The sequence below is a fragment of the Aulonocara sp. 'chitande type north' Nkhata Bay genome, linkage group LG13, assembly GCF_057382095.1.
Source record: "Aulonocara sp. 'chitande type north' Nkhata Bay isolate Kocher_YH1m ecotype deep benthic linkage group LG13, A_spYH_male_GT1.1, whole genome shotgun sequence".
NCBI lineage: Eukaryota > Metazoa > Chordata > Actinopteri > Cichliformes > Cichlidae > Aulonocara > Aulonocara sp. 'chitande type north' Nkhata Bay.
In genome coordinates this window covers 11,751,717-11,777,547 of record NC_141356.1, presented here as the reverse complement: position 1 = coordinate 11,777,547, position 25,831 = coordinate 11,751,717, and the positions used below count along the sequence as shown (strand labels likewise).

Genomic DNA, 25,831 nt, shown 5'->3' with positions numbered 1-25,831 from the left:
TCGTCACTTACTCGTGTTTATAATTAAGTTGTGAGAAATGTTGCCTTAAGAAGCAAACAGTTTTTCTGTGGCAGCACACACCTGCACGTGTCTGATCTGATTTCAGGACGTTTCTTTCTCTAACGCATAAACTCTGCAGTCACATCGCTCGCTCGGGTCTGGCCAACTGAACAAAGTGAGTAGCGGCGTTGATCGCTACACACCGCGGCTCGGTGTGTGCATGTGCGTGTTGTGGGCCAATAGCCACTCAGTTACACAACTGCTTTCAGTTTCCGAGCCCTGCCTGCTCGCCTGGTGGTTCCCCGCCCACCGCTGCTCTCTGCTGCCTGCCTGCCTCTCTGCTGGGCGGACTGGGGCAGATCCGAGCCGACCAGTTCCGTGTTTCTCTGCTCACCCAGTTTACGGAGCAGACCGTACCGGAGGACCGGACAGCGTCACGGTGGACATTCCTGTCCAGCAGCGGCATCCGTAACTCCGGGGACGACGGGAAAGTGAGCGCGGAGGTGAGTAATGTCTTATTGCTGCTCATTATTTGTGCGCGGACGGAGAATCCATCAGCCGCCGTCGGTCGCGTTACGTTTCAGCCAAACTTTGACGCTACTGGCTGTCCCTCCCTCCCCCTTCTCTCCCCTGCTCCCCCCTGCTCCCTCCCTCCCCACTAACGCAAAGTGCGTCGCGCACACATGCGGGGATCGCGGTATGTTCACGCAAATGTATGCCTGGCGCTCCTCGTTTAAGGCCGTGACACGAATCTCCGCAACTTTTATCGTCGCTGCGATCCGCGCACCGTAGGTGTGCAATCGCCGAGCAGAAGCTGCGACGCGCGAGCGCGAGCGTTCGCGCGTGCGTCACACGTCCCACTGTGTCGCTGCAATGTGCGCGTGTCGTCCATTGATGTTGTTTTGACAAATGTGACGTAGACCGTGACGCGCCGTAACGATGAGATAAGCAGATTCTGTGTGTGTGTGAATAAATAACGCTCGCGCGTCTCTGTGCGCGTGCGCGCGCTCCTAATCTCGTCGGGTGGATTTCTAAGCTGCGCACTTGAGATTTTTCTAGCAAAAAGCGAGACGCGCTGATGAGCGTGGAGTGGAGTACACGCTGTTTCCTCCGTGGACTTTGTCCGTGCAGCGAGTGGGCTCCCTCAGTCCAGCACTGCACGCACACCTGACGTACACGCAGCACCTGAGCCGTGTGTCCGGGTTCCAAACTGAAGGAAGCGGCGTGAGGGTAAAGTGCACCCGGGATGACGAGGAGTCACCGTCTTCCTAAACGTCGTCCAGTTGTTTCTCTTTGCAGTTCTGACCCTGCAGCACAGCCCGCATGTAACATCGTGTGATACAGCCGGGTGTGTGCAGGTGGTGGGCCCAAAGTTTGCGCTCAAACGCTCACTGCGTCCGTCTTTGAGCCAAAGGTGAGATTGGCTCAGGTGTCAGCTTGGTCAGTAAGCTGCATCCATATCGTCTATGCTTGTACACAAATGTGGCATAATTGTGTTATGCCAATAATTGCAGATGGTAAATGGGCTGGTTCTTATATCACGCTTTTCTACTCTGAGCACAACAAGCACTTCACACAACTTGTACATTCACCCATTTGCACAAGCACTTTTTTTTTCCTATGCTGTTTCTAAGTGCTTCCTATCTAACAGTCACGCACTGATGGATGCATCGGAGACCAACATGGGGTTAGTATCTTGCCCCAGGATATTTGGCATGCAGACTGGGCTCAAACCACCAACCTTCCGGTTAGTAGGTGACCTGCTCTACCACCTGAGCTACAGCCACCCCACAGAGCAGTCAGTCACGATATTAAAACCAGCTGTTTAATCCTGTGCAGGTCCCACTAGTACCGCCAAACAGCTCTGACCTGTCAGGACTCTCAACCTGGAGTTCTTTGGGACACGCGGGTTCTGGTGTGGGACTCTCACGAGTGCTCTATTGACTACTGGATACTGAGTGGGAGTGTTTCAGTGCAAGGTTAGCTCATTGCACTTTGAGCAGCTTTTTGCAGTGTGGGGCGGTGCTCGTGGTCCAGGTGAGGCGAAGCAGGTGCTGCTGGATTGTTGGTGTTGACGTCCAACCTTGTACTGTAAAACAACAACAACAACATTATTAAAACCAGTGAATGGTTTTAATAATGTGGCTGATCAGCATTTGCTTTCCAGCCACATTCATATGCCACATGTCTCCTGTAATACCTCTAAATTGGCACAAACCCATCCCACCCTTCGTGGAGTTATGTCTGAACTCAAATCATCACCTGAACATTATTATCCTCACCAAAAATCGCTTGAACTCTGACAGTTATTATGTATCAGGTGAATTTTTGGCAAACATCACAGAAAGAACAAGAGTGCTGGATATGGTAAATATCTACAGCCTCCCCACACAAAGCAAACAGTTCATGCAGTAATTTGTATGATAATTTTTGTTTAAATGTTGTGTGGCTGTTGTGTGGTTAACGAAGGGAATGAATCTGACATGAAAATGCTGATTAATTTCACATCCAGAGAGATTTACCAGCCATTTACTGTAATCACAGCACTGACACCCATCAGTTGTTTACAAAAGGGGGTATCCACAGTAAACATGAAACTTCAGAGTGGGTTTTGTGGTGACACCACATGATTAATATGCAGCTCGGTGTCTATATTTGAAGCAGGCAAGCCAAAATTCAGCCAGATCCATCAAAATGGGGATGGAATGGGGGCAAGTTGGAGAGGTTAGCTATTCATAGTTGGGGTAGTGCAGTAGAAATGGATGCATGTAGGTCAGAGCTGTCCTGCTGGGTGAATGATCACGTCACTGTTAGTTAATGATAACCACATTCATTATTAAGTGTGCAAATACAAGATGGCAGCTGAACTAGAAGTTTGTGCTTTTCTAGTAAAGTCCCATGCTTGCATTTTAGCCTAACAGTTCTACTATCATAAGCTTTCTCATTTGGATATGCAAATTGGGACAAAATCTATCAAAAGAGCCAGATGTGAACCTATCCTCAACTGTAGACATGGTTTGGAAATGACTGGATATTGCTGACTGTCCCTCTTTCAGTCTACTGACTTAAAATAGTTTGTAATAAAGAAACAGCCATGTAGAGGCCAGCAGGTCACTCGAGGCTGCTTACATGGTGTTGTGCAAGGGAGAAACAACAGAAAACAGGAAACATTGATTAAAGATCCAGATGAGGCAGAAGAGCTCCACTCCAGGCTCTGTGGGTGTTTGAAAAGCAGCACCACATGAGCCTCATCGAAAGCTGGTTAGGGCAGAGAAGATGAGGGGTCAGAGTTAGAGTTAATCATTAGGCTAGCTTTCAGGTGGTACCCAACCCCTAGCCCCCAACCCGAGCCCTAACCCTATTTGTCCCATCAATGTCAAGCTTTGAGAATAACTTGAGAATCGTTACATACTATTCTTATTACAAAGGGTTATGATCATCATCAGTGATGACTTAAACCTCAGGGGATTATGGCAAAGTACAGACGAAAGAAGAAACATTTCAAGGTTTATGGTTAGAGGTAGTTATAAAGGTTAAAGTGTGGGAATACTTAAGTTACTGCTTGTACTGATATCTGTATGTACCCAAGCGTTATAATACTGATTTATGAACTTATCAGAAACTGTGACTTAATCGTGTTTTTCTGACTCGCATCTCGTTGAAGACCAATGAGAAATGACTCACAAGGACAAAAGTAAGGTGAAGCTATTAGTCCCATAAAACCAATTTAAGATTATTCACCTTTGGTGAGGTTTTTGTTTTCACCACATTTTGAGTCACATGTTCCGTCAACAGTCAACACACGACAGGCTTCTCTTAAACACTCAGCCCTAATAAAGTGGGGTTAGTTTACTGTATGGGGAACTTCGTAGCTACCAGATTAAAAAAAACTTCTCATTTTCTATAGAAGGAACTGAAAACAAATGATGGCTGCTTCTCAAATGTCAGGTGTCATTTGTGTCATATGTCATAGATACTGAGCATTGTAAATTCTAAATGCCAAATGTCACGGTTCTGGGTCAGTTTGACCCAGCATTTTGAGTTGTTATGGTTTGGGGTTTTTTTTCAATGATGGATTGTTCTTTATGTTTCTCTGGTGCTTTGTTGGGTTTTATGATGAATCTGTGTTTCAGTTATTTTGGTGTGTTTTTGCATTATGGATTGTTTTCTTATTCTCTTGTAGTGCTTGTGGTGGTGATGATGATGATAGATATTATTAGTTTCTTGTTTCTGTTTATCCGTGTTTAAGGATTTGTTGTTTCATGTATTGTTTGAGTTGCATGTGTTATATTCTGTCTGCGTCTTTGTTTAGTGGGTTCTTGTTTCCTGTTTTATTGTGAAGGTCTGTGTCTCATGTGAATGTGTTCAGTTCTACTGCTCCCCTGTCTCATTAGTCCAATTTCTCCCAGCTGTGTCTCCCTCCTGTTTCTCATTCCCTGATTACCTCCCTGTGTATATAAGCCCTGTGTGTTCCTGTGCTCTCTGTCGCGTCGTACCATCAGGTCATACCTGTGTGTTGCCGGTTCTCAGTGTTCGTTGTTCTGTTCATGTTTTGTGCTTTGCCAGCAATAAAGCTGTGGTTTTCTGTTGACATTTGGCTTCACGAGTCCTGCTTTTGGATCCTCACCTCCGCCTGCCGCACACAGAGCCCTGACACCAAATGAGGCAGACAGAGGAAACCAACAAAAGAAAAGTGTAAACAGACCCTCAAGGGCCAAAAACCACTTGCACAGGGTTAACTGGAGGAGTAATGTGGTAGAACTGTATGTCAAGTGAACATAACCATCAAATAGAAAAAAGGAAATCTATTTTTCCTTTTGAATTTCTTCAAAACACAGGATAAGATGTAAGGTTAGACCAAACCCTAACCCTTTGGTGGGTGAGAAACCAACTGGTTAAATTCACAGTTAGGAACTGTGTGTAGAATAACTGAAGGCTGATTTAAGGCCTAGCAACTAGCTTTCGCAAGTTGCTCAGTTCCTTTCATACATCGTTTTATTGTGTTTGTGCAGGTTCTCAGTCATCCTGGTCTTTATTAGTCTTGAGGGCTTGAAATGAAGATAAAGGCAGCATCGCTTCTCTTTTGTTTGTGAAGATGGAAGGACTCTTGGATGAGAGGTAGAGCGTCTTCACAAACCAAAAAGAAGTCCAGCTGCTTTTATTTCAACCGCTTTAGGTATTGCGTTGTATCTTGTGTGAAGATTCGTCCTTTGAAAGTATTTAATTTGGGTTATTTTAATATTATCTTTATTTTGTTTAGAATTTTTGAAGATGTCTGTTAAAGCCATCAAGCTCTTTCCTCTTACGATGTATATGGGTGGAGATTTCTGGAAAAGTTTACAGCACTAAAACTGTTCTTCTTCTTTTAGGCTTTCCTAAAGTCAATCCGGTTTCTAATCAGAGCTCCACTGTCCCATCCGTTGCAGGACTGCTGGTTCTTGAAGTCTCTGAAGGTCCTTTTTCATGATTCTGACTGCATAATCGGGCTCGCTGTCCTTCTGCAGATTGAATTTGCATGATTTAAAAAAGTTGCCTAAAACTTTTGCACAGCACTATTTTCAAATCCATCGACACATTTCCCCCCCAACATTAATTTTTGTTTTTGATTTTCTTTAGGTTACTTCATCATGACTTAAAGGATCATTACGCTGTCCGCGTCAAGAGTAAAGACCACAGCGACGCCACCAATGGTGAACAATCTGATTATGCAGAAGACTCTGAACTCTCTGTAGCTCACCTGGGAAGCTCCATGGATTAAAAAGGTCACTTTACCAAAGTCAGGGAGGAAGACGTGACGCCCGCTCTTTGGGAGTTCTGTGCCTGAAACAGGATCACATCATCTGGACGAGCTTTTTGTATTTTCTGTTCATTTGGAGTAATATGGTTCATGGACGATGGAATAAAATATCAGTGGGAGTTATTCCTAAACAAGGACTGACTGCAAAATTCAAGAATGGAGCAGGATTTTACACAGTAGGATCTCGTATCTCATATCAGTTGTGGATGGTGTAGGTACCTTGTAGGTACTACCCTGGACACGGTGGATTTTACACACAATTCATCTACAAACATCTGAAGTGCAGCAGGCAGTATTTGTCTGTAACTGGAAAAGTCTTCCTTTTCTCACTGTTGTAAATGGACGTCTGAGCCTTCTAAAGCTAGAAGGGGATATTTTCCATCTTCTGTTTGGTGTCTCACTGTTGGCAAAAACAGGGAAAGCCCTCCAAACATGTCCGGTACGGGAAGGAAGCACTTGGTCAGAGACTTTAACCATTTCATCACCTGCTACCTGTGTCGAGGTTACCTGATTAAACCGACCACAGTCACCGAGTGCCTGCACACATGTGAGTCAAAATAACACGCAGCAACACACAGAGGTGACAGTAGGGGTGAAAATCCATCGAGGTAGTGGGACCAAACCCAGACCGATCTAAGGTTACACGTAACCCTGACCAAACTTTAAAGAGCCGTAAAGAAGCAGGGCAGGGCTCAGTCAAAGTACAGCTACTGTGTATGACAGGTGTGAAATGAAGAAAAGTACAGATGTTCAAACTGTTGATCCGCCTTGGTGTCATGCTCATGTCAGACTTAATTAATAAGTAAGTTACCACTGATGCGAGCAAATGTACCCAGCTGCAAGTGTTAGAGCAGAGACTCCTACAGAAAGCTAGAAGCTTCAAACACAGTGTCACTTCCTGCTGTTCCTGTTTTTCAAACCCAGAATTACAGCTACCATAGTTCCAGTAAAATTCTACTTTGACAGACTATTTGAAGTGGATGTGAAATTGTAGAGCAAGGTGAATGAGGCAAATGAGCTGTGAAGCATCGGAACCGATGTCGGCACTAAAACGCCGACAAAGTCTGAAGTTCAAACTGCAGGATTTCAGTTTTTTCATAGAGAGATTTGGAGGCTTCCCCTTTTTCAACATGAGACTAGTTTGGGCGGTTTGAGAGTGTGCAGCAGATCGTGACAACCTGGTGATTGTCAGTGGTTTAGAAAGCTGAAATATCAGCTCGAAACAAGGCAAGCCAACATGCTGCCCCAAAAAAACCTCAATGACAAGGCAAAATGATGGTTTCACAGATGAACAGCTCATTTCTCTGCCTCTCTCTCTTTTATTCTGAATGACCTTTTAAAAGATGGGTTTACCTGCCTTAACCTAGAGCAGAAGCTCATTTTGAATATATTTCTTTTGCAGTCTGTAAGAGCTGTATTGTGCAGCACTTTGAGGAGAGCAATGACTGTCCTAAATGTGGCATTCAGGTCCATGAGACCAACCCACTGGAGATGCTCAGGTAACTTTGGCTACATAACATGTTTTTCTTCTCTCACTTTATCTGTTTTTTTTCCTGTCATTCGCATGTTGGACACTTTGTATTTCTTTTTATTTAATCTTGAAAGAGCTGCAAAGTTTTGTAAATGACAGTTTTAAGAGTTTCATTCTTCTCTGAACTTCTTGTTGTGTTTCCATTATTCAATTGTACTTTTCTACATTTTGCTTTTGTGTGTATTTCAACAGCCCGAGCTACTGATTTTCTCTCTTCTATTCTCTCCTTTGGAAACTTTTATTCCTGCTTGACCTCACCTGATCGCTCCCTTCACCTCCACCATTTAACTTCTATTGCCTACTTTAATTTCTTGTTATCCCCCAATGCATCATCCCCTCCACCTCCTTCTCACTGTCATATTCTCAGGTTAGACAACACCCTGGAGGAGATCATTTTCAAGCTGGTACCCGGACTCAGAGAAAGTGAGTTTGCCAGATGGTTTCATCAATCTGTCGCCTCAGTTTGCAGTCGGTGTTAAATTATGTGACTATTCATGGGAGGTCGGGAAAAGAATTTACAGCACTCCCATCACACAAATCACTGGAAGACTAAGGCTTGCAACCAGTTTTAATGAAATGCACAAATTGCCTCCAGCATGCACTCTAGCAAACATGATGCTGCGTCTTGGTGGATTGAAAGCAGTTTAAAAAAGGAAAGAGTTACAGTACACCATCAGAAATGCTTCCAAAAGACTAAAACTGTAACTTTTCAGAATTTAATTTGCAGCAGCAATTATCGCTGTCATTGTTTTAGACATATCTTGCTTACTTTTGTCCCCTTTCAGTTTGATTTTTCTCTAATACTCATTCTCTTTAGTCTGTAAACATGTTCATTTCTGCTGTAAAGTTGGACATTTTTGACCTAAGGTTCACTTTTACGGCCAGTCGCATGTGGACAAACCAATCATTTGTCAGCATCACATTATTTCCAGAGAGGTGGAAGCTCAAACGTTTAAAACTAGATGAAGATGTACAGCCTTCTCTCTGTGGCAAGGCCAACGGGAAGCCAAGTCAACATGTCTAACTAAAGTGGTGATGGCACTATAATTTTATTGCTCCATAACTTCACCTCAGCTGATAGAGCACTCTGGCAGCAGAACGATGGAACAAACGTCATATATTTTTGTAGCTTTCGGGCCTCTCGGCCAAATGGTGTAAAAGTCAGCGTCCTATGAATCCTCTCGTATGGTCTACAGAGAGAAGACTGTGGACAGCAGACAAGGGTTTTGGTTTTTATCTGTCATGTAGATGGTGATGGTACAAGCACAGCATTGCTGTTCACAGTAAATAATAATGAGCTTTACGTTACAATGCTGTTCTATCCGGATGGTGAACTACCGTCTAGGTGTTAAGAGATTCTGAGTATGAAGTCTCCAGGCCCACTGACGTCTTAAATGTGCAACAAAGACAGGAAGAAGATAGGAGTTTTGTTGTCCCTGTTGCTAGTAAGCTGGAAATCATGCCTGGAAATTCTACTCGACATAAAAAAATCCCAGAGGTCACAAAGAGCATCGAGAATTAGCGATACAACGTAAGCACAAGTGAAGTTTACCAGTGTCTCCAATTATGCTACCTGCTCTTCACCCTGGTGGCCCGAGTGCATTGTCTGGCTAATGTTCAGAACGCTCAGCAGACATCAAAGCAGATCTGGATCTGCTGGATCTGGATTTAAACCAGAGGCAGCAAAACTGGTCTGTTGGCCAGCGTAAAAAGTGAAGGTGTCACGTCAGATTAAGAGGCGACAAATGGGCTGTCAAAAGGGAATTAGAAGAAGACTTCCAGGCTGTTTTGAGGAGATATGAATATGAGGGTGCCTGTAAATTTTGGTGATAACACAACAGTGACCACTGTCTGGTACCAGGCGGCCTGGGTTCAACTCCCGGTGTGGGAAGAGCCAATATAGCAAATTGTCCTTAATGAAGGGTGTTTGAGATGTTAGAATACGCTTCAATTGAGTGATAAAATGGCCCTTTGAGGCTGACAGCTAACTTTAATTATAGCAGTTATGAGCACATCACAGCAGGGCTCGGTTTGATGTGTCCAGGAGAAACGCAGAGACTTAAAATAAATACATTCCCAGCTTTTCTTCTCTCTAGCAGCTTTAAAATTGGTGCAAGTGGCTCATTTTCTCTTATGGCAAGACAGCATATTGACCTTTTTCACAGCAGTCGTTCTGACATGTCAAAGCATGCATAGAAAAGAGGCTGCATTGTTTTTTGGAGGAGGTCCTTGTATCACTGGAATGGCTGGAATAACCAATCCATTGTTATTGTTATTAATTACACCCGCTTTTCCTGCTGTTCAAGGCCAACTGTCTGCTATGAAAAGCTTTTATTGTGCAAGTAAAATAGTTTTGTAAGCTTAGTTAAACTCCTCCTAGGAGCTTCAGTGAATCAGTTTTATGAAAAACAAAAGTCTAAATTTAGTACAGGAGAAATGTAGCTGTTTGATCCCAGACTCTTAACACAGCGTAGACAGAATTCAGTAACCGCGATGTTAGAATCACCCATCCTCTTCTGATGGATTTGGTCTCTATGATTGCTTCATACTTCATTCTACTTTTGTTTTTTCCTGTCAATTAGAAGAGGAACAGCAAGAGCTCGAGTTCTGGAGGAAGAACCAGCCCAAAGAAAATGGCCAAGGTAAGCTGGACCCAACAAAACCCTTTATATAGTAACAGTAACACTTCATAATAAGCCCGCAGCCAGGGGTGTAATTCCCCTGTAATTAAATTAATTTTATTATAAATTTGAATGCAGTTATACAAATACATAAAGTAGGCACTCTAGAATAATTATTTACTTATTTATTTCATTAAATATAAATATTGAAAAGTACAGTGTGCCTATGATGTAAGACTGGGAAATTTTGTTTGTTTTTACACATAATGACACACTACTTACAATTACGCTGTACTTAAAATTAATCATGCTTTATGTAAAATGACACATTACTTCAAATTACTTACACACGTGACTAAAATTGACTTACAGTATAATTATTTCTTTGTTTTTTTATTTATAAAAACCTGACTTCTTACCCCCTTTTTGAACTGTACCTACCTGTAAGTATTAGTAGGTAAATATAATTACGCTGTCATTTCAAATAAAACACATTAGAATTCCATTAAATTACAGGAGATTTCCACTGTGTCACAGATTTCTCACCTCGTGTATTAGAGTGGGTGGAGATGACTGAAATAGGAACACTGTCATATGCAGTGTAAAGAATTTGCCATGTAGGGGGACGGGTGGCTGCGTCGCCTCTGTGCCTCTCACACCTTTTCTTTAAAACTGGCAAAAAGGAAAAAAAACCATGCCATGGAGGAAGGAAGCCAGTTGTGGTTGTTGCATCTTACTCAGAATGTCTGCACGCTTGCTTTCATTATTAGAGAAGAAGCTCTGTAAAGAAGGGGGGAATTTTTTATCAAGTTTTGATACATCAGCAGGGAATTTTCTTGTCAGACTTCGTACCCCCCTTCACCACATTTTTCAGTGCAAACAGAGCTCATGTTTACAGAGATTGACCAATGCACCAATGCATCAGGTTCAAGTTAAAGAGAAACAACCCATATGGAAAAGAAATAGTAAAAACTTATAAAAGACTTGCATAAGATGTGGCCTATTCATATAGTGAATCACAGAAGGCTTATATGATTTATTCGTGAAAGCGGCCCCTTTCTCATTACTTTCATATATTGTTTTAGGAAGTATCCAAAACATACAAGTTTCATTTATATAATTTTTCAAGGGATCTTATATCTGTTTTCACTCTTGTATGCTTTTCATACAAGTTTCACACAAGACAGATACAAACTAAGATTTATATCTATCTTTTTTATATATATCTTTTCCATGTGGGAATGTAACAAGTAATAACTGGAACAGTTGAAAACCGATCAAAGGCTAGACTTGAATATTGTGGTTGATCATCTGGCCCAGAGTTTTAGCGATGCAGCTTATCCACAACTAACATCCTTAACCTGCCTGTAGAAAACCTGAGGTGTCCACGGTTCGGGGTCCCCGATGCTGGAGGCGACGCTGGTGATGGTGGAGGCAATGAGGCGGACGGTGCCGGCGATGACGACTATCACAGGAGTGACCCACAGATCGCAATCTGCCTGGACTGCTTACGCAACACAGGACCGTCGGGGGAGAGCACGGTCACGGTGTGTGTTATTTTACATATAACCTTTAATTAAGAAATATTAAATACTTGTACAGGCATTGAAACACAATATCACCTTGTTTTGGTCCTCTCTATGATGTAAAAGGGTATTCCATTTCTTTGCTGCTGTATGTGTTGGTAATGTTTCCAAACTTCACGGGTGCTTGGTGCATAATCCCCTGTAAAGATGTAATTGTGTTTTCATGTCTTTTCCTTTAAAAACCTGCAATTATGCCTCATTAAATCAGTGTGTAAGAGTTATTCTCTCATCCAATTAGGATTTGATGAAGAGGTTCATCCGCTGCTCCAGTAGAGTCACCGTGGGAACAATTAAGAAGTTTCTCAGTCTTAAACTAAAGCTGCCGAGTTCCTACGAGGTATGGAGCACACTCTGTCCTCCTGTTTTCATTCATTAAAATATGTGTGTCATGATTCAAAGGCATGTTTTTCTTTACTTAACCACACAAACTCAGAGTTATCTTTCAAGTTTTCGGTTGATCGGTAGGATTACCTTCGTGGGGCTTGATTGTTGGATGTTGAGCAGTGATAGTCATAAAGCTCTGCAGCTCTGCCCATAAAAGGCAAAAATCATACTTGAGTTTGAGTTTGACTGGTCTCCCCTTCAGGGTCATCTCCCCGTGCACTTCTGGAGCACCTTCAGCACTCCTGCAAGTGCTCAGTCCCATTCTGACCACCTGCACTTGAGTTTCTGAGCTTTCACCATAGATCTCAAACAGAGCAAAGAAACGTTACAGTGGCAAACTGACACTTTTAGAGGCTTAATTTGGCTTCCTGGAAAAAAATAAATGAAATCATGGGGTTTTTTTTCTTTATGGCCAGAGTTGCAAAAATCACTCCACTTTGAATATTTACAGGGTTAAACTTACTTCATAATGTAATGAAGTTACTTTCTTCACTACTTTGGGAGGGCTGACTAGAGTGTAGGGACCTCTTTATCTAAGGGAACCTTTTAGGAGATGTCTGTCCTAACTGTACCTCACATTATTACTTTGCTCAAACAGTCTTCACGCACATTTTCATTTTTTCTTTGTACACATAAACACAAGAGTTACCACAAAAATGGCTTCCCTCTGAGAGACTAGGGTCCACTCTTTGGATCTGTGGTGCATAGAGTCATGGATGTCTTCTTCTCAGCCCACTGTAATTCAAAGAAATGCTGAAATGCGGTGCTTTCCAGCCACATCACAGATCTGTTTTAGTTCTGAACTACTACAGTTCTACTACAGTTAGTGGGACCTGACGGTACAGGTGTTGTCACACATTCAGGGTGTGAAGTCTGACTGTCAGAGGCTGACTGTCTCTGACGAGGATCTGCTGGAGGTTTCTTCCTGTTAAAAGGGAGTTTTTCCTTCCCACTGTCACCAAAGCTCTTGCTCATAGGGGGTCACCTGATTTTTGAGGTTTTCTCTGTATTGTTGTAGGGTCTACCTTAAAATAAAAAGCGCCTTGAGGCGACTGTTGTTGTGATTCAGTACTGTATAAAAATACGGTTGGATATCATTAAAAAATGCAGTGTAGGCACAAAAGTTAAAGTTGCAACATGCTGAAATTCCATTGTATAAAAAGGAAAATGATGCATGTATTTGGTAGCATAACTCTGAATTGTTTAACCAACAGCTGTACTGTGTTACATATAAAGTGCAAAATGCTGGAGAGTTCAGTTCAACATAATGAAGATTTAGTGGATTGCATTAAAACGGCAGAGAAACAGCATGTGGTCAAATATGAAGCCAAACTCTGACCAGGTTAACAGTTCGTAGCCAGATGTTCATTAATATTCCATGCAAGCTATGCTATCATCTGCCAGCTTTAGCAAAGGATTAAGAAACTGTTAGCTTCCACATTTGGAGCAGGCCGAGCTAAAAGTGGTATCACACACTCTCATTTACACACTCACATATTCAGAGAAGCCTCCCACTCACCACCACAGTGAACTTCCCCTCTCCTTTCATCTCTCGTAGAAGTGAGAGCTCAGCTTTTGTTTTCGTTTGTCACCTTCTCTGTCTGGGAGGCAGCTTGGGCAAAACTTTGTGACTGTAACCGCTTCGTTAAAAGCTGTTTGTGTTTGTTTTGGACTTGTCAAAGCGTCCTTCTTATGTATTTTCCTTCTTTTGTTTGCAGCTGGATGTTCTGTGTAACGGAGAGATCATGGGCAGAGATCACACTCTCGAGTTCATCTACATGACCCGATGGAGGCTACATGGAGAGAATGTAAGGCTGTCACGTTCACTTCCTGTTCATGTGTGAGTGTTTGCATCTTCGTGTGTAGATGCATCGCTGCAGGAAATGTTTGTGTGCACGCGTGCGTCTGTGAATCTTATGCATTCATGCACTTTAGTGAAAGCATGCGGTCCTGGTTGAATGACTTGTATATTCAGTGTGAAATGCTTTTCCAAAGGAGCATTTCTGTTCAGAGAAGGTGTCAGATTGTGAAAAAGGAAACTCGAGACTTTTTGCAACATAAATTTATGGTGTTGGTACAGAATACTGATGTTCAAGAGACGCCCGGTTTGAATAAAAGATTCGCCTCTCATGTAACATTTCGACATTTCATCTTTATCTCTGTTTGCTAAATTTGAACCACGTCCATCTCCTCTTAGAGGCTCGGGGTTACTCTGCATCCTGTTTGGTTTTTGTTAAGGTCACTTTGCAAAGTGAAGTCAGTCATATCTGCATGTTTAACAGATGCTTAGTAATGACAGTCAAAACAGGAAACGCATTACTGATGATAAAAGAGATTCTGTGCACCACATTTATTTTGTGCATAAGAAGGTATATTTCTTCTTCACAGCCTTTTTTATATCTACAAGAGGAGACAATGGGGTTGTTTTTAGGTCACGTTCTTACCACCAGGATGTCAGAGACCTCTCTAAGGTTAGGGCTCACCAAAATGCAGCTCTTATATGCAAAATAACACGACTTGTATAATGTTGATAACACAGGTAACATTATCTGCTTTTTGAAATTTGGCTTATTTAACATGTGGCTAAAAGCCATAATTCACTTATTTAATAAATGCTGGATTGATTTGATTAGACGTAAACAGCGCAGTGTCAAAGGAAAAGCTTTGTGTCAGTTTAGATCCACTAAAAGGCATTAGAGTTGATTTGTGGTTTCGATAGTTCCCAGGTGAATATTGCTGAAAAAGGCAGATTAGCTCTGTGAGGCCAAACCTCTGATGTTTTGGAGAAAGACAAAAAGGAAGGAAAGAAGTTTCTGATGTGTGGAAGAAGAATTTCATTAAAAACAAAATTTATACTGTGCAAAAGTTTTAGGCAAGTGAGAAAAACATGTTAATCATTTATTTTCATCAATCAACAAAATGCAGTAAAAGAACAAACGAGAAATCTAAATCAAATCTATACTTGCTGGGACCACCCTTTGCCTTCTTCTAGGCACACACACAGTTTTTGAAGGAACTCGTCTCGTAGGTTGTTCCAAACATCTCAGAGCACTAAGCACAGATCTTCTGTGGATGTAGGCTTCCTCATATCCTTCTGTCTCTTCATGTAGTCCCAGACACACTCCATGATGTTGAGATCAGGGCTCTGTGGGGGCCGTACCATCACTTCTTGTACGTCTTGTTCTTCTTCTTCCTCGCTGAAGATAGTTCTTAATGACTTTGGCTGTGTGTTTGGGGTCGTTGTCCTGCTGCAGAATACATTTGGGGTTAATAAACAATCACTTATATTTCTGAAAGCTTTCTTTGTTTACAGCATTTTTCACACTTGCCTAAAACTTTTGCACAGTCCTGTATATTCTTATTGCCACAGGTTATGGTTAGAGGTGCATGTATTAAGTAACATGAAGCAGAAATAGATGGTGATTTCCAAAAGTAAATCTTATTTTTATACCTGGCTTAACATAAATATGTTCAGCAAAGTTACAGGAAATGTAAAAAATCAAATTTTAAGGCCTTTGTTTTATTGATTTTTTTTGACTATTTAGTTTGAAAATAGGAATGCTTTAAAATGCTTCCAAAAAAGCCGATGTCATGATGTACATTAACTGACACACACACACACACACACACACACACACACACACACACACACACACACACACACACAAAGCAGGACTTGTCACTCTGAAACGTGCTGGTACTCTCAGCCTTGGGCTTCAGGGTCATCAGTCCTGTGACGGTTCAGCGAGCCAGTGTGTCTGCCTTTGATCTACAGTAATTGTGCTGACTTGTGCATGAGTGGCTGTGTATCTGTTTGCACGGGTGAGTATTTGCATGAACTTCTACTGCTACTGAAAGCTCCCGTCCATTTCTGGATGGTAACTAATGAGTGCAGGCAGCTGGCACAGCAAGACGCTTCAGATACCGGGTCAGGTGGAACTGAGAAGGAAAGGCAGCAGGAAGGAAGTCAGTATGAAATGACAAACTTATTAAGCGTGTAGCTTTTCAGCTCCAGCTGAGTGTCATCATGTCCTCTACAAAGTCCGCCTGCCGCTGAGCTAAAATGTCTTTTTTGGATCTGTTTCACTGACTAGTCAGAGAGGACGGAAAAGAAAACAGAATTATTTTTCCTTCTCATTATATAATCGTGTCGCACTGTGACCGGAAAGCTACGCAGGCCAAAGTTGCATTGAGTCAACTTGAAATGAGTCCCAGCAGAATTCGGATCCAGTCTAAACTCAGCACATGCCAACCCTGAGGAAGATGGCGTCTCTGCTGCTTTATTTTCCAGCAACGCAGCTTTTTTGAACCTATTAATCCAGCTTGATTGGACATCCGTCTTCTTTACTAATGTTACAGACTGTTTTATTGTGCACAGATTGTCAGAATTGCAGGTCACGTCTTTTTCCATCTGGGCCTTTTTCCCATATGGCGAATTATCCGCACAGATTATGAACACATGGTTATTACAGGATTTAGGACAATTAAACAAATCATTAAAAGAGTGCTGCTTTGGAGAGTGCAAGTAGAACAAAAAAGATTTTTCTGTTACGTAAACTTTTACTGAAAACATCTTGAAACCACAGATAAGAGTGAGGATACTTAATCTCTTCGGTCAGTCCTGTTCCAGTGCTTATTTACCAGTCATCACAAAGCACTTGGTGGTCTCCCCTCTGTCTCCACTGTGAGTCTCTGTGTAGTAAATGTGGCCTCGGTGATACAGGAACTGCCACAAAGGTGGTTTTGAGTACTTTGGCAGGACTCGTTTCATAACTCATCCTCACGATACTTGATGAGGCACCTAAAGGGAGCAGCCAAAAGAAGAAAAGGTTCATGCTCATGGACGTGAAGTTCTCCCTCACTTACCTGAACACCGTTTTTCATTCTATTGCTTTCATATTTATTGATTTGTGTCTATGTGTCATAAGGTGTGATACAGTCTGGATGTAGAGGCACGAGTACTTTGCCAGCAGCGTAAATTATGTCTCCAATTAACTTTTTTTTATTTCCTTCACACCTTCTTACTAAACCCACTCAGGTTTAGGCAGTAAAATCACTTGGAAGGATTAGAAAAAGATCACCGCTTGGTTAAAATGTCGTCACCCTTTAAAAATGTCCACCTGCACGCAACGTTTCAGCAGCAAGAGCTAAGTGAATGTCGTCCGTCCCATGAGTCCTGAGTAAAAGTGCTAGATGCAGTGGGACCAAGTGTGGATTTGATAGAGTTAATGGATCTGGAAAGCCAGTCCAAAGCAGGGAGACCGAAGGAACTGGAAGACAAGAGGCAGGCTGGTTGGTCCATGACAGAAGTCATGCACATGGAGAAATGAGTTAAAGTTTATATAAGGCACGGTGATGATGAGATGATGCCAGGGGAAGACCATCTCTGAATCGAGGAGGGGGCCTAAGGGTACATCTGTCACCATCTTACAATGCTGTGCAGCCATTCCCCAACTCTCTGTGAATGGGACTCATGGCCATTGATCAGTGGTTGTTGATCAATGGTCATGAGAATTTGCATAATTAAGATTAAGGAACTGACCTCCCAGCCCTTTGTTTCCTCAGCGGGCTGGTTTCAGTCATTATGCAAATGTACTGTTTCTAAGGTTGGAAACCTGCAGTCAGCTGACACTGAAGAAGTCACTTGGATGAAACGTTTCTCCCACAAAACGCTACGTCCAGATGAACAGAATCAACTTTTGGAGATTTACTTACCTTTAAAGCATCAAGATACTTTAAAGATTGATAAAACAAACACACAAACAGAGCAACGAGAGGCAAAGCAACTGTGGAAAAAGGAAGAGGACACTACAGTTTAAATTCTCATAGACTTACCATCCATAAATACATATTGTAGGGAACAGACCAGGGAGAGCATAACATGGGCCTCAGATGACTCAGTCGCAGTATCCCATCCTAGTAAGGACTGTGAAAAACCAGGCTACGTGTCAGTTATCAGTTAGGTTGTTGTCACTGATCGTAGTTTAGTTCAAATAACGTTTTTCCTTCTTAAAATGTTTTTTTTTTAAATCAAATCACTTTTTGTCCTTTTTAGCTCAGCTTTAATCAGTGGTTTAATCAGACTATTTAATCTCTTTGAAAACATTTAGACGTGGAGCTCAAAATATTCCACAGTGAAATAAAACACTTGGAGTATCCCCAGAATACACACTGACTCCAGGTCAGCGCTCAGAAATTGAAAGCATTCAAGCCAAATGTAAAAAGAAAACATGTTGAGGGAAAACCTCTCACATGACATCAGGAGCCACATTTTCTATCTCACCTCCGCCCACCGCCCCGATGCTCCACAACAACAGACAGAAGTCTGTCCGTCAGAATTATTTATGCCCTCGCTGGTGAGTCATGAGGATAAACAGCCAGAAATTATTTTTGAATCCTGTTTGAACCCTGTCTGGTTAAGGAGAGGGATGACAGCGAGAGCGAGATAGATGGATACAAAGCGCCAGAGTCGGGAATGGAGGCAGAAGTCGGACAGAAAAAAAGATACGAGCCATTCATCAGTCTCATCCTTCTGACAACTCTGCAGCTCGGCTTCATTTTCTCCCTCCGATTTAGAGGCCGGTCAGGACGGATCCGCTCACACGGGAGCAAAGGAAAATCAATCTGTAACCTCCCGGGATGTCATTAAGTCAGGAAACCGCTTTCTGACTGCCACCGTGGTGACCTGTGCCTTTTAACACAGGACTGAAAAACGTTTACGAAAAATACTCTTAATGTACACGCACTGATGTCTGTTAGTTCAAGTTCAAGTTCAAGTTCAACTTTATTGTCACTTCAACCATATACAGTTTAAAAATACACAGTGAGGCGAAACAACGTTCCTCCAGGAACCAAGGTGCTACAAGACAAGTTAGTGCAAAAAAAATAATAATATATAATATATCTAGTAATAATATTGTGCAAAAGAGCATTTACAGGTTGGTGTGTGCGATGGTTTGGTGGTGTAGGTCAGTGTGTTTGCGCTTGTGTTGGTTAGTCAGTCCAGTCTCAATGTTTTGAGGTATTTGAGTTAAGCTGAGTGATAATGTTAGTGTATGTGTGTGTGTGCGTGTTTATCAGTCAGTCCCTTTTTGCTGAGGAGACGGATGGCTTGTGGAAAAAAGCTGTTGCACAGTCTGGATGTGCGTGCCCGAATGCTTCGGTACCTTTTTCCAGATGGCAGGAGTGTAAAGAGTGTGTGAGAGGGGTGTGTCCGATCAGCCACAATGCTGGTGGCTTTGCGAATGCAGCGTGTGGTGTAGATGTCCTCAATAGAGGGTAGAGAGACCCCGATGATCTTCTCTGCTGTTCCCACTATCCGCTGTAGGGTCTTGCGGTCTGATATGGCACAGCTCCCAAACCAGACAGTGATGCAGCCGCTCAGGATGCTCTCAATAGTTCCTCTATAGAAGGTGGTCAGGATCGGTGGTGGAAGCCGGGCCTTTCTCAGTCTTCTCAGAAAGAAGAGACGCTGTTGGGCTTTCTTGTGCAGGGAGCTGGTGTTGAGGGACCAGCCGAGGTCCTTCTCCAGGTGTACGCCCAGGAATTTGGTGCTGTCAACGATCTCCACAGAGGAGCCGTTGATGCTCAGCGGTGAGTGGTCGCCTCGTGTCCTCCTAAAGTCAACAACCATCTCTTTTGTCTTGTCAACATTCAGAGACAGGTTGTTGTCCTTACACCAGTCCGTTAGTCTCTGCACTTCCTCTCTGTATGCTGACTCGTCGTTCTTGCTAATGAGACCCACCACGGTCGTGTCATCAGCGAATTTAATGATGTGATTTGAACTGTGTGTTGCTACACAGTCATGAGTCAGCAGTGTGAACAGCAGAGGACTGAGCACACAGCCTTGTGGGGCCCCAGTGCTCAGTGTGGTGGTGCTGGAGGTGCAGTTCCCGATCCGTACTGACTGAGGCCTTCCGGTCAGAAAGTCCAGGATCCAGTTGCAGAGGGAGGTGTTCAGGCCTAACAGGCTCAGCTTTCCGATCAGTTGTTGGGGGATGATCGTGTTAAATGCTGAGCTGAAATCTATGTACAGCATTCGGACGTGTGAGTCCTTCTTGTCCAAGTGTGTCAGGGCAAGATGGAGTGCAGTGGAGATGGCGTCGTCCGTTGAGCGGTTATGGCGGTATGCAAATTGCATTGGGTCCAGTGAGGGGGGCAGCAGGGTCTTGATGTGTCTCATGACGAGCCGTTCGAAGCACTTCATGATGGTGGGTGTAAGTGCGATAGGGCGGTAGTCATTGAGACAGGACACAGAAGACTTCTTGGGCACGGGGACGATGGTGGTGGCCTTGAAGCATTATTAACGAATGGTATTTAATTATGTTGCTAAGCACTAAAATCTCTGCTTACTCTGGTTCATTTCTGTTTAAATGAGTCAGATTGGACTATATGAAGGCACCAAGTCACACACTATTAATCAACGGCTAATCTTTATCCACAGCGCGCTACAAGGAATTAGAGCGCTTTATTAAAGGATTTTAAATCCATGAAAAGCACCATGCTAATCTAAAGCACTTTGCATATTTACCAATCTTAGAATCTTAAAGTTGGAAAAATATGTTAAACTGCACCTAAAAGTATGCAAAACTCATCTGTGGTGTACAATTGGCCAAGAATCAAAAATCAGTGTGTTGTGTCATGTGATCAAAGTCTTAACAGTAGAAGACGGGGAGAGGCAGATGGTGATGGCGAAGAACTGTCCACATAAAGTGTCCAAACAACAGACGTCCAGTCTCTGAGTCATGATGACTAAACACAGCTGCTCCAGATCTGGAATTTGGCTCTGATATTTAGAAAAGTGTTTGCCGTTTTTTTAAAATAGCAAACGCAAAATGTGTTTCTGGGGTCGGGTAGAGTCACAGACTAAAGCTGCAACGCAGACGTTCCATCTCTCCTGCAATCAATTCACCTTGTTAAAGCACATTTCGAGAGCTGGCACCGTGCGTGCAGAAGCAGGGAAGCATTTGGGCCGAATGATGGAACTCAAGTGTGAAACTCAAAACGTATTCCTCAAACATCTTCATGCATGTTTTCCGCATCCAGAAAAAGCTGAGCTTATTCACAGCCCCCACCGTTTGGACTCTAAAGAAAGTTTACAGCAGAAAGAAATCTGACTGCCTCAACTTTGTGTTGTTGTGGGACGATATTAACCCTCTGAGGTGACGGTGATGACCCAGCACTAACCGTAACTCCGATTCTGAGCAATCAGAGGATATGTCATCTTGTTTTCTCATGAAATTGTTCTCTAAAGTCTTGGAGAAAAGAAAATAGTCATTCTAACAAACACACATTAAAAGCTATTAACAAAAAAGAGTGAGCTTGGGCCTTCTCCAAAATATAGGATTAGGGTTAGCACCTGTGATGTCTTAGACCTTGGATCAGAGGAGGCATCTGTACCGGAACAGCAGAGATAAGAACTTAATTTATTCTTGGAAAAGTCTCTTACACCTAAAATAAAACTGCAGAGGTGCCCTACTGGGCAGTAGTGCAGAAATAAATCTCCTGGTATATTCAATTACAAGAAGGCATCGGACCAAAATGTCCTAAAAATAGACACAGCATTATTACTTAGTATTTAATACACTGTCCATGTGGTACAGTGAGGAGCAACACAGAAACAACTGTAGTTCGATGGCAGCACATGTGAGTTTCACCATGTGTAGTTCCTTTGAGTGTCATGATCCTAATGTTGGGATGTAGGTCTGCAGAGTGGTCGGCTGACACATTATAAATCAAAGAGTTTCTAAACTATTTAAAGAAACTTGTTTCATCCCATTTGAAGCCACATTAGATGCAATCGTGAAGTTCACGAACCCAAAAAACAAAAACCATCCTAGATTGAAACTGGGTCGTTTCCCACTTCAGCTCCAACTGGGCAAATATTCAGATTCCAATTATCAATATGATTTTAAAGATTATGAAAACAAAATACTCCCAATAAAACAATTATCTTTTGTTTCTTGCTGTTCTTATTGTTACATACTGCACCTCCTCCATAAAAGATCTTCCACAAAGAATGATTATTAAAGATTATTTTGCCTAATTGCCCAAACTTCTTTTACATCCACATGCAGCCTACTTTGATCTTATGTGGGTTGGACTGGAATATAAGGAAAAGAACAGTTTCTCAGCATGTCTCAGGTTTTCTACATGATAAAGAAATATTGCTGTAGTAAAAACATCTATCAGCATAACTCTTTAGGCTTCAATTGTAAGTAGTGTATGTATAAAAAAGTAATAGAAATCTATTACTCTGTTGTAGTAAGAATGACCATGTGGAAGATCTGTATTAGCAGGAAAGCAAAAATACTGTAAAAAGTCCAAAATTTATGTCATCTTTCACATTTTCCGAAGCCATCCACTGGTGCAGGTTGGAGTCTTCGCCAGCTTGTCTTCAGCCCTGGGCCTTATGTTTGACACCCGTGGCCTGAGGTACAGGTTCAAACTCCAGCCCTCGAAGTCCTGAAACCTGCTGCAACACACCTGAATACAATTAGTAGCTCATTAGCAAGTAGCTCAATGGCAGTTCAGCCATTTGATTCATGTTACAGCAGCTCATGAGATAATCAACATGGTGCAATAAAAGTACTTTTAGAAGTACATTTTTCCAAACACTTACATTTGCTTATATTTACTTGAGTAGCGTTGGGGGTTGCCACCTCAGCATGCAGTCAAGTCTCGGTAATGACCTACTCATTTTATTCAGGTGTGTTGCAGCAGGGACACGTGTGAAAGTTTCAGGACACCGGCCCTCGAGGACTGGAGTTCGCCACCCCTGGCTTAGGGTGATCACTGCCTCTGACAGTGGAGACGCTGCTTGTCCTGTCAGAGTTAAGGTTGGTGTTGGGCTGGTTTAGGAAATCCCTGATGGAAAAGAGTTAAGTTCTGTCATGGTGTCTATGCCAGTGAGTAATCAGGTTACAATAAGATTATAATATTTAGCAAAGCAAATGATTATTGCCTAATGTTTTGCTGACCTTAATTTGAAGGTCTGCAGTTGTCACTTTGTTTCCTGGAAGTTCAGCTCTGAGAATGAACCTTTGTGATCTGTGATGTGATAGCTTCTCCAGTGTGTCTGAGAGCAGAATTTCAGTCTCAGGGGGGCAAATCTGATGAGCAGGGCAGGTGTTTCCACTGAATGACCTTCACACGCTTCAGGATGGTACGGTGGAACTCAGCTTTGACTGACCCCAGGTCTGAGTGCCAGTTTTACATTTACAGTCTTTGTCCTGAATAAATAACAGTGTCGGTCTCAAGCATCCATCTTTGGGTTAACAAGGTCTTATCTTTGATCCACACATGATGTGGATCCTGGATATTGTCTGGTTTTTCACTCTGGTTGCATTCAGACACAAGTATCTACAACAAGATAACATGAAATTATTACAGCTTTCTGGTAAATATGTTATGTTAAATATGTTAAATATTAGGAATCTTCAGACATGCCATCAGCTTCAAGCACAATGTATGAAAATCAAGTGGGAGCTTCTCACTGGAGAAACCGTCTGAAAGCAATTTATCGATCAACATGTAGATTGATGGATTTATATTGTGATGATTTCATGATTAGCTGTGAGACCGGGCTGGAACAACCTTGCAGACTCAGCACAGCGTATGTATTTCTGCAGTGTAATTGCACTGTATGGGGACAGAAATGCTGAGTGAAAGAGTGTCAGAGATGCAGATGCAGATGCACACTGACAGAGCTGTTAGATTGGCTTCAGTGTTCTTTTTTATTTTTTTATTTTTTTTTTTGAGGCATGATACAGCAAAATGCAGAGGGAGATGACAGGAGCTGCACTCTGCTGCACCAGCAGCCTCGAGCTGCCAAAAATAGGAGACAGACTCCAGAATCAGGAGACTCCCTCTTCGCTTTGCAGCTGCTCAGACACAAACACTTTTTCCTTTTTGAATGTTTCATGAAAAGGGTAGCTCACATCATCTGAAAGAGGCAGGAATGTATGTATCTGTCAGGAATGACAACTTTCTTATTTAACCTCAGTGATGGAGGGATAGCACATGGACCAGAAGCCCATAAAGAGGCTGAGAGGTCAGCTTCCCTGAGGCCAGCTGGGATTAAAGCTGCAGAGATTGCTACTCGTTGATGCGTTTGCACATAGAGAACAAAACCTATTGGATCTAATCTGCTTATTTTGCCGGTGGCATAGAAGTCCTGTCTCTCTGGTGCTGCAGTGTTGTGAGTTCTAGTAAAATGTTGATGTATTGAGGAGCTGCAGAACGACAACTTTTTCCCTCTAACGGGCCGATCAGTTCTCTTCATCACATCAATTTCTCTGGAGGATCTTTGCTGGCGATGAAAACTGGGTCTTTGGGACGAGCCAACAGTTTTCATATAAAGTGTCTTAAGTTCGCCTGTCAGGTGGGCACGCTCATCATTTTTACCCCTCGACCTGAAAGGCTCGGGGCGGGAGGCGGGATGACCCAACTTTGTGAGCGCGATAATTGATTTTCAAGTTGATACCACTGGTGCATCTACAAATACTCTCAGTGACGCCGACCTCAGGGTCAGAGGTCAAGTTTTCAGAAAATCTCGTGAATGTGATAACCCGAGAAGGAAGTCACCTAGGAGTTTCAAATTCTGCGAGCTGGCAGTATTTTTTCATCAGTTTGCAGATATTTGAATATTTGAGTTCTCCTGTAACATCATGATGCACCTGAGGGCAGGATTCACGATATCATGTTCTTTCTTTTCGTCTTTGCTCGGCACCTCGACCAAGCAGGTTTGCATCCTTGCTGAAAACAGTCACTTTGTATTTTTGACTTTTTAAGTCACAAAAAAATCTGCTGTTCCTAAAGCACCGATGTTGTTTTTAAAACCTGAACAAATTCCATGGATGCTCCTGCGACAGATATGAAAGACACAAAAGTACACACTGGATTTGAACCATGTTCTTCTGCTTCAGGCTTCCTCCATCGCTGCAGAGCACAGCCAGGTGGATCCGGAACAGTTTAATAGAAACTGCATTACATTCAGAGGCGGTGTGTGTGTGTGTGTGCATGTGTGCGTTTCAAACCACCTCTTATTTAATTCCTGTAACAAGTGTGAAAGTATGTGTTATTGTTGTGACTGCTGTTCCTGCACCTTTTACAAAGCTCTGTAAAGGTGCGTTCACTAGATGAACCGGCACAAAGCAGCTCCTCGCAGCGCCGTTTCTCCGATGATTCCTGTTCGTTCAGCAGCAGCAGCAGCAGTGTGCATCGTCCTCTGAAGTGTGCTTAAGTTTACAGTGTAAAGAACAAACCATCGATCGTGTCTCTCTGAAACAGTTTCTCTTGTTTCTGTCTCCTTCAGACATATCCCATGGTACTCGAGTACCGGCCACGCATCGACTTTGGCTGAACCACGAGTGCAAGAAGAGGACCACACACACACACACACACACACACACACACACACACACACACACACACACACACACACACACACACAGTCATCCATACAAAGCAAGCAAGACATTAAGAACATCTGCATTTCCAAGAATAAACTACACATACACACACACGCACACACACACACATACACACGCCAACCATATGCAGAAAAAGAGAGAAATTTAAATGTATTTTTGTACAGCCAATGATGAAGTGCTTACGTTGTTATGTTAAAGAGCTTTTATGCTACATAGAATAATATATGCTATAATATATGATATTTTTAAATGTATGTCCCTGTGCCTAAAAGAGCTGTTCGGATCAGAAATGAAGTATGACCATATCTCCTCTTTGCCTGTCTAACTCTAACTGTAGAATAAATGTTGATTTTCTACTGCTGGCGGCTGTGTTTGTCTGAATCTGCGGTTTGACTGCTTCACTATCTCAGCTTGTGGTTAAAGAACGGTCAGCGTGTGTGTACATATGGTTCATATGGAGCTGATACCGGGTATCACTA

General features: G+C 42.6%; 1 protein-coding gene across 6 annotated transcripts; it reads left to right on the top strand.

The window, feature by feature from the left end:
- Nucleotides 1–241: 241 nt before the first annotated feature.
- On the top strand, nucleotides 242–25,711 carry pcgf5b (polycomb group ring finger 5b). Of its 6 annotated transcripts, none has more exons than XM_086258730.1 (10): nucleotides 242–503; nucleotides 5,370–5,453; nucleotides 5,617–6,344; nucleotides 7,200–7,296; nucleotides 7,696–7,751; nucleotides 9,911–9,970; nucleotides 11,321–11,496; nucleotides 11,774–11,872; nucleotides 13,638–13,727; nucleotides 25,235–25,711. In XM_086258730.1, exons 3-10 carry the CDS (start codon nucleotides 6,230–6,232, stop codon nucleotides 25,280–25,282), a joined length of 741 nt encoding a protein of 246 aa, XP_086114856.1. In that variant the 5' UTR covers nucleotides 242–503; nucleotides 5,370–5,453; nucleotides 5,617–6,229; the 3' UTR covers nucleotides 25,283–25,711. The 6 variants fall into 6 exon arrangements, 5 of the variants coding, with proteins under 5 accessions (XP_086114856.1, XP_086114853.1, XP_086114857.1 ...); XM_086258731.1 differs by lacking the exon at nucleotides 242–503 and adding an exon at nucleotides 667–1,414; XR_015124394.1 differs by lacking the exon at nucleotides 242–503 and having other exon boundaries at nucleotides 1,425–5,453; nucleotides 25,235–25,338; nucleotides 25,373–25,711.
- Nucleotides 25,712–25,831: the final 120 nt, after the last annotated feature.